This window comes from Alosa alosa, chromosome 8 (genome assembly GCF_017589495.1).
Source record: "Alosa alosa isolate M-15738 ecotype Scorff River chromosome 8, AALO_Geno_1.1, whole genome shotgun sequence".
Classification (NCBI taxonomy): Eukaryota; Metazoa; Chordata; class Actinopteri; order Clupeiformes; family Clupeidae; genus Alosa; species Alosa alosa.
In genome coordinates this window covers 19,263,466-19,272,003 of record NC_063196.1, presented here as the reverse complement: position 1 = coordinate 19,272,003, position 8,538 = coordinate 19,263,466, and the positions used below count along the sequence as shown (strand labels likewise).

General features: G+C 46.3%; 1 protein-coding gene across 1 annotated transcript in view; it reads left to right on the top strand.

Moving 5' to 3' along the window:
* slc35f1 (solute carrier family 35 member F1) overlaps positions 1-8,538 on the top strand; it is a 95,135-nt gene that overhangs the window by 63,211 nt on the left and 23,386 nt on the right. The window contains 2 exon segments of the mRNA XM_048250618.1: positions 877-929; positions 4,855-5,009. Of these exon segments, the coding sequence (XP_048106575.1) occupies positions 877-929; positions 4,855-5,009 (208 nt within the window).

Here is an 8,538-nt window from a genome sequence, read left to right as displayed (position 1 = left end):
CCATTAGTGTGTCAATATTAAATATACAGTATTTAGATTTTCAGGCACTTTGAAAATAGTGAAGAGACATAATATGTGTTTAAAGGAAGAAAGTAACAAGGCATCAGACTACTTGTAGATAAAAAAAATACAGGGAATTGGCTGAGACAGGAACCATTTGTATTTTTTAAATCATAACAAGTGCCTAACATTTATGCACAGTACTTATACATGTACATGTAAACATACAGTACACCTTACAAATACACTCAGGAAACACACACACACACACACACACACACACACACACACACATACACTTTTGCTCCTGTAGGCAGAGACAAATGTTCGGAGCATGTGGAGTGCGCCTCGCAGCAGCATACAGATGTGGCCGTAACCTAGGTAACATGTCACCGTGACGACAACGGTATAACTCCTCCCTGTCTCGCACGTGAAGCATACACACACACAGGCAGCTGTGCTTGCTGTGTAGCTGTTGTTCTCCAGGAAAGCGAGAGGCCTCCCCAAAAACTGATGATCCTGTCACAGCAAGAGCGTTCCGCCGGCGGAGGTCGAGCGATCGTCAGCACTTCCGCCCTGACAGCAGAGATTTGTCTTTGCGCGTCTCTCTCCGGCGATTCCGCGGTGGCCTGCCGAAACCGGAGATGCTTTCCTTTTTGTGTTGTTTTTTTTCCCTTTGTTTTCTTAATGTGATTTTAATCCAATGCCTTCCTTCCTACACCTTTTGTCCATTTCTCTCCTTGATTTCTCTGCCTCTCTCTGTTGTGCTCTTCACCCCCGCATAACCGACTATTCTGACTATCTTTCTCTCCCTCTCTCTCTCTCTCTCGCTCTCTCTCTCTCCCTCTATCCCTCTCTCTCTCCTTCTCTCTTTAGGGCCATTATGGAGCACAAGCAGCTCCTGAGGGTGCAGTGGGACTGGCAGATAGGTGAGTGACAGTGGACATCAGTTTTACACTCCTCCATTAATCCCTTCTGTTCATCCCTACCTCCCATTTCACTCCTCTCCCCGGGGCACACACAACGGATGTAAGCGTGAGCAGACCCCTTGCAGGATTTATGGACGTTTTGGCCCATTTGGGGCAACGGCAAATGACAAATAATTGCATCAAATGAACAAATGGACTGGACTGCAGTTAGGTGCATCACCATCCAGGTAGGTAGGGAGAGGCAATTTTTGGCGATTTAGCCGATGACTCACCAATCTCTCTATTGTCAGAAGCTATCCATCGCTCATTTGATGTTTTACATGTCGAGACTTGTTATGTTTTTTGGCCAAGCATTGCATCTCCAAATGAAGGCTTTCTCTTTCACTCAGATCTGTCTCACTTCAAAAGCACTTCAGTGAAAGGAATTGATTTTGATGTTCTTGTAGCCTACGAAGGCATTCAATGCCAATTTGAAATATTAAAGGATAATTCCGGTGTGATTTTGACCTAAAGTGTCTTGAAACATGATGCCGAGTGTGAACGTATGTCTCATAGCTCACCTCAGCTTGTCCCCTGCACTCAGAAATCTGGCGCTAGTTAGCCAATGCTACCAACAGTGTTTTGTTGTGGTGCCTCAGGCATCGGCCTAGCCATGCAAATAAATCACTGTTTTATTCCATTTACGAGGCTCAAAGTAGCTCCATACTTCATTGGTAGACTTCCGAGGGCCTTGACATTTAAAACGAGACATGGAGAACTTTGAAAAAGCACTGGTAGTTTATTTACAAGACAATTTATACAGACAGTACCTTAAGGAATTTTACCGTTCGACGCCATCTTGAATTTAGTCACGATAAGTCGAGCGACGAGTAAGAATGAACAGGTATGATAAGGGGTCAGATTCTAAAAATAATTCTGTGGAAATGCATGGATTCCAATTGTTGCTACTGGAAGAAACTGGAATCCATGCATTTCCACTGAATTATTTTTCAGGGAGGGAGAGGGAGAGAGAGAAGGAGAGAGAGAGGGAGAGAAGCAGGGAGAGAGAGAGAAAAGGAGAGACTGACTTTCCTAGGTTCCTTTATTGACAGTCAAAACGGAAACCAGGTAACATTAAAACCAACCCATAATAAGTAAGTAAGGAAGGAAGGAAGGAGAGTGAGAGGAAGAGGGAGAGAAAAGGAGAGAGGGAAGGAGAGAGGGAGAGAGAAGCAAAGAAAGCATGAAGAATGAGAAGGAAGAACAGTAGAATACAGGGCAATACAGCAGAGCAGATAGGTACCAGTCATTTACTGAATCTCATGGTGCCAGAATCATGCTGAGCTGTAAGCATGATCACACACACAAACACACACACACAACACACACACACACGCACACACACACACTACTGTAACTCTAGGGCCTTTTGGAAATCTAAAAAAAAAAAAAAAAAAAAAACATAAACGACATCTTCTAAAGGGCAAGACTGTTTCGACCAAACGCTGCATCCATGTCTCTCCGGTGGGGCGTGTGGTGTGGTCCGTCCTGGGGGCGGTGACAGCATGCGCCTCACTTCCCCCGGGGCTCCCCCATGTCTACCGGTGGCCGCAGGGCCTTTAGTCATTAGCAGGCTTGGCCACTGCCAGGATCATGGCAGCTCAGCTCTGCTCAGCTCATACCAAAAGCATGCCTTCCTCTCTCCCCCCTCAGCCATTTGTGAGCTGGCCTAGAAAAGCAATGAGGGTCTGCTCATGTAACATTTATGGGAGGAGAGGGCTCAAGGACCCTCTCACACACCCTGAGTGTACATTTTGTATGTGTATGACGTGTGTGTGTGTGGTGTGTATGTACGTGTGTGTGTGTTTGTGGTGTGTATGTGTGTGTGTGGGGGGAGGAGAGAAGAGGAGGAGGAAGAGGAGGAGACATAACATGAGAAGGACATGGGAAGAGGAGGGACAAGTTAAGGCACAGGCAGGAGAGAGAGAGAGAGAGAGAGAGAGAGAGAGAGAGAGAGGAAAGAGAGAGAGAGAGATGAGGGATGAGAGAGAGAGAGATTGGGAAGGAGAGAATGAAGCTGTGTGTGTGTGTGTGTGTGTGTGTGTGTGTGTGGATGTTTGTCTGTGTGTGTGTGTGTGTGTGTGTGTGTGTGTACATGTGCACACATTATTTTTCAGTGTTTATTTGCTGGCCTGCCTGCTACACCACTCCTCACTTGACCCTCATGGTTTGTTTATCTGCAGCCATCTCATTCTGTGAGTCCAAGCCTTCAGACTTTAACTTTGAGTAGTCATAGCAACCAGCCAAACACAGTCTATGCTATGTGTTTGCTCTGAATTATTTTAATCTCAGATGTTCTTATTTAGGTTGTGTAAGTTAGGTCTTACACATAAGACTTCACTGCTATGCACTTTAGTTTGCAGTTTTGGTCAAAGCAGTTTGTGCATAGCAATAATGATAAATAAAATGTATGTTCATGTATGTTCGAACATTATAATACAGTAACTTATTTCAGTTCTCAAAGTTTACAATAGCAGTAGCAATAAAAAAATATTACTACAATTTTTGTAAACATAGTGTTATAATTTTATGCATGCATCAGGCTAAGTGAAAATGTAATTCTAACATATCAGGCTAGACAAAAGCCAATCTGAATGCTTTCCCTGAACCTGTTGATGATTGGTTGCTATTTTAGAATGATGATATCTTTAAAATGGCCTTGTGCTGAAATAGTAATCTATCAGATGGAACATAACAGGGTTGCATTGAAATTGAATTGTTCCATCAGTCGTGGAAATGATGTTCCAAAATGACAGCCCTTGCTAAGATAAGCGGCTTCAGTGCCTCGTTTGGAAACAAATGACAGTTATCCTTCCTGCTGCGATTCCCATTGGGGGCTGTCTGTGTCTGAGTCTAGAGGCAGAAGCAACAGCCTTCCCTTCCTGTGCAGATTTCAGTTCAAATGAAACCGAACAGGAATGAGAGGGCCAGTTAATGACAGGCTCCCCACTCGGTAGCATTACCGCCACTGGGTGAAAACAAAAATGATCAGACAACACTGCTCATACTCACCCCCACCTGTCCGTCCGAATTGACGTGATGGGTTGCTCATAGTCTCCCATGATTCCCTCTGCTTGCGCACATGGAGATGACAGCCCAATACCCGTCCTGATATTACAGATATCATTTGACCTTTTATATCCTTCAGTGAAAATGAAAAAAGATGATTAGTTTATCTGTCAGTCTGTTTGTCTCTCTGCGGGGGAATTACTAATCCAGCAATGTCATGTCCTAATTAAGTTTGTCTGTTTAGCCAAAGACAACTTCATTACAACGAGAGCATTTTAACACCATTTACTTTTAATTGTTCCCTCATCCAAATCATAGTCGAAATTATAAGTCAGGGGGAATGATAAGGTATTAGTGTCAATTATATGAAATTATGATGATATGATGTCTTAGTAAACTGAAAAGTGCCTTTTGTGGACTTTCTCAAGGCCACCTGAGGTGAGAGTTTTGTTTTGAAATGAGAAACTGTGGGAGAGAAGCCATCTGTGAAAATACCTGACCAGTGGCGTGCTGATGGTCAATATCCTAAAGTGGCCATAAATGGAGGCAGAATGCAGGTCTTGCTTTTGCTCTGTCTGTCTCTATGGCTGCCGTGATCGTGTGTGTGTGCGTGTGTGTGTCGGGGCGTGTGTGTGTGTCGGGGCTGGAGTGACAGCTACCGTCTGGCAATCTGACCTGTTGGGTTTTGCAGACAGCGTCCTCGAATGATTGTGATGATGCTGACGCAAACAAACAGATGCAACAGAGTTATTTTGGATTTCTTGGAAAATCAAAAATGTCTATTGGGCTTTGCCCCTGTCTCTGTAGAAATGGTTCTCTCATTAATCTACTGCTCTTACCGTCTCTCCCCCCTCTCTCTCCTTCTCTTCTGCCACAGGTCTGCTGTATATTGGCTTCAGTGCCTGCATGTTTGGCCTGTATAGCTTCATGCCGGTGGTCATCAAGAGGACCAGTGCCACTGCAGTCAACCTCTCCCTGCTCACTGCCGACCTCTACAGCCTCTTCTGCGGCCTATTCCTCTTTCAGTACAAGGTTGGTCCAGATCCCATGTTGCTCTTGCCTGCTGGACTGGGCAGCCGTGGCCTACTGGTTAGCGCTTCGGACTTGTAACCGGAGGGGTGCCGGTTCGAACTCCGACCAGTAGGAACGGCTGCAGTGCCCTTGAGCAAGTCACCTAACCCCTCACTGCTCCCCGAGCGCCACTGTAGCAGCTCCTGCAGTATCACTACAGTCTCTGCGATGTGCAGTGCTGTTTGATTGCCTCTCTAATCTTCACCCTCTCTGTGTTGTGCCTCCACATGTACTTCTGTGCATGTAGCAGATGCTCCTATCCAGCTAGTCTTGCACAGGTGCTCTTTGCCAGCATTGTCTTCTCCAGGCCCTTAAGCCCTGACCCTGGTGTTGTTAGCACCTGGCTAGAACACCTGAGCACCTGAGGAACACACAATTTGTTTCCTTCATTTTCTCTACGGCACCGTGTGGTGCAGTCTGTACAGAGTCCAGTTAATGTTGTGGCACTACATGGGGCAGTCGTGGCACTACATGGGGCAGTCGTGGCACTACATGGGGCAGTAGGGCTTGATTAGGGCCGGGATTTGGTACCGGCGATTTGGTACCGATGGGTTGCCGGTTCGATCCCCGACCAGTAGGAGCGGCTGAAGTGCCCTTGAGTAAGGCACCTAACCCCTCACTGCTCCCCGAGCGCCGCTGTAGCAAGGCAGCTCACTGCTCCGGGTTAGTGTGTGCTTCACCTTACTGTGTGTTCACTGTGTGCTCTGTGTGTTCACTAATTCACGGATGGGATAAATGCAGAGACCAAATTCCTTGTATACACAAGTATACTTAGCCTAGAAACTTAATTTTTTACATGTTGTAACATACATGTAGCTAGTCGTGCTGTGCTGGGTTGCTGTGTGTAATTTCACTGTGTGTAATACACTGTGTGCTATACATTGAGTCTCCTTGATTTGCTTTATGGGTTGCTTGTCCCTTCCTTTTGGGACAATATCTGGTTCCGGCGCGATATCCGGTTCCGGCGCCGTCGAGAGAGGCAGCCTGTCGAGGTAGCTCCGTGTCTTTGTGTTTTTCTTACCTTCTTTTGTTTACTTTTTACTTTTTTTTTTGTTACTTCGCAACTTTTTTGGATTACGCACTTTGAGGAGTGTTTTCATTCTATCCTATGGATATGGATCTATTACAATGCTCCAGCGGCAACAAACTTGTGTACACAAGGAATCAGCTGCTTGCAATACGACGGAATGCTGGTAGGGTTCACGTAAACATCCCGGAGGAGCAGTGGTGCTTTCGGGGGTGCAGAGCGGGAGTTAAAGTGAGGACTAGACGTCGGGAGAATAAGTGGAAACACAAGCCCTCAGTTCCTTCGATGGTTATGGGAAAGGTGAACTCACTGACCAACAAGACTGACGAACTGGCTGCCCTGGTAAGAAATCAGAAGCTGTACAGGGATTGTAGTTTGCTATGCTTTACGGAGACGTGGCTGACAAGCCATATCCCCCCAGCTAACGTTGAGCTGCCCGGCTTCAGTGTAGCTCGTTTGGACAGAGACAATAAACTTTCTGGCAAAAGAAGGGGAGGCGGACTGGTGCTGTACATAAACAATAGATGGTACAATCCGGACATGTTACAGTGAAGGAGACTGTATGCAGTAAGGAAGGATGTAACGGTCAGTTACGACCATACTACATGCCGAGGGAGTTCTCGCACGCCATTGTTGTTTGTGTCTATGTGCCGCCTCAAGCCCTCCCGGACACAGCGTGTGACGTCATTATCTACAATCCAAACTCAGCACAATGCCTTCTTTGCCTTGGATAACCATTACACTGGATTCCACCCTCAAACCAATTTGTTCTGCCCAACTAGGAAAAACAGGACAAAAATGTATGCAAACGTGAGGGATGCTTGAAGTGCCACCCCCTTCCCCCACTGGGGAAGTCGGACCATAACCTCATTCATTTGCAGCCAATGTACAAGCCAAAAGTTCAGAGGACATGCCAGCAGGAGTGGCGGAAGTGGATGAGGCTTGAGAGACTGCTTTGAGTCCACTGACTGGAGTATGCTACTGAATGGAGAGGACTTAGAGGAGGTCAACTGCACTACTGAATGAACTTCTGTATGGACTGTTCCCACAAGGACTGAGGCTATCCAAATAACAAGCCTTGATAACCAGGTCAAACTACAGAAAAAAAATGGAAGGGGGATGGAACAAGAATAAGCTGAAAGAGGTTAACAACATGAAGGAACAGAAGCTGTGGGATAACAACTGTATGAAATCTATCACTGGCCTTAAAGGAGAATTCGGTGTGATATTGACCTAAAGTGTATTGAAACATGATACCGGTGTGAGCGTATGTCTCATAGCCCATCTCGACTTGTCCCCTGCACTCCAAAATCTGGCTAGTTAGCCGATGCTACCAACAACTTTTTCAGTAGTGGTGCTTCGCACCGGCTAGCCATGCAAATAAATCACTGTTTTACACCCATTTACGAGGGCTCAATGTATCTCCACACTTCATTGGTAGACTTCTAGGGCCCCTGACATTTAAAAGCGAGACATTGAGAACTTTGAAAAAGCACTGGTAGTTTACTTACAAGACGATTTATACAGACAGTATCTTCACGAAGTTTAACGTTTGCAGCCATATGTGAGGACAAGTTCCAACACTATGGAAGACATCATGTCTCACCCCGTTCCCAAGAAAACCACACCCCAGCCGAGCCTAATGACTTCAAGCCTGTGGCTCTAACATCACATGTGATGAAAACAATGGAAGCGGCTGGTCTTGGGTATGCTCAGACCCCAGGCATGCCATGCACTAGACCCGTTACAGTTTGCATACCAGGAGAAAGTGGTGGGCGATAAGCCATCACTTATATTTTACACAGGACACATTCTCACCTAGACAAGGGGAAAGTGCTGTGAGAATCATGTTCTTTGATTTCACAAGTGCTTTTAACACCATCCAACCCCTCAGACTGGGAGACAAGCTCTTGCAGATGGGTGTGGACGCTCACCTGGTAACCTGGATTACAGATTACCTGACGGCGACCACAGTTGAATCAGACTGAAGAACTGCCTCTCTGACACTGTGATCAGCAGCACAGGGCGCCACAGGGAACTGTGCTCTCTCAGTCCTGTTTACCCTGTACACATCTGACTTCTGCTACAACACCGAGTCATGCCACTTGCAGAAGTTTTCTGATGATACTGCAATTTGGGGTGTATCAAGTCGAGCAAGAGGAGGAGTACAGGAGCCTGGTGGAGGACTTTGTGCAGTGGTGCAAAACTCAATCACCTTCAACTAAACACTTCTAAGACCAAGGAGATGGTGGTGGATTTCCTCAAGAGGTCTAAGCCCCGCTCTGCTACCAGTCTCCATTGATGGGGGTCAATGTGGAGGTGGTAAGCACCTACAAGTATCTGGGTCTCCACCTGGACAATAAACTGGACTGGTCAGCCAACACTGATGCACTCTACAAGAAAGGGACTGAGGAGGCTGCGGTCCTTCAATGTGTGCAGCAAGCTCCTCAGGATGTTCTATCA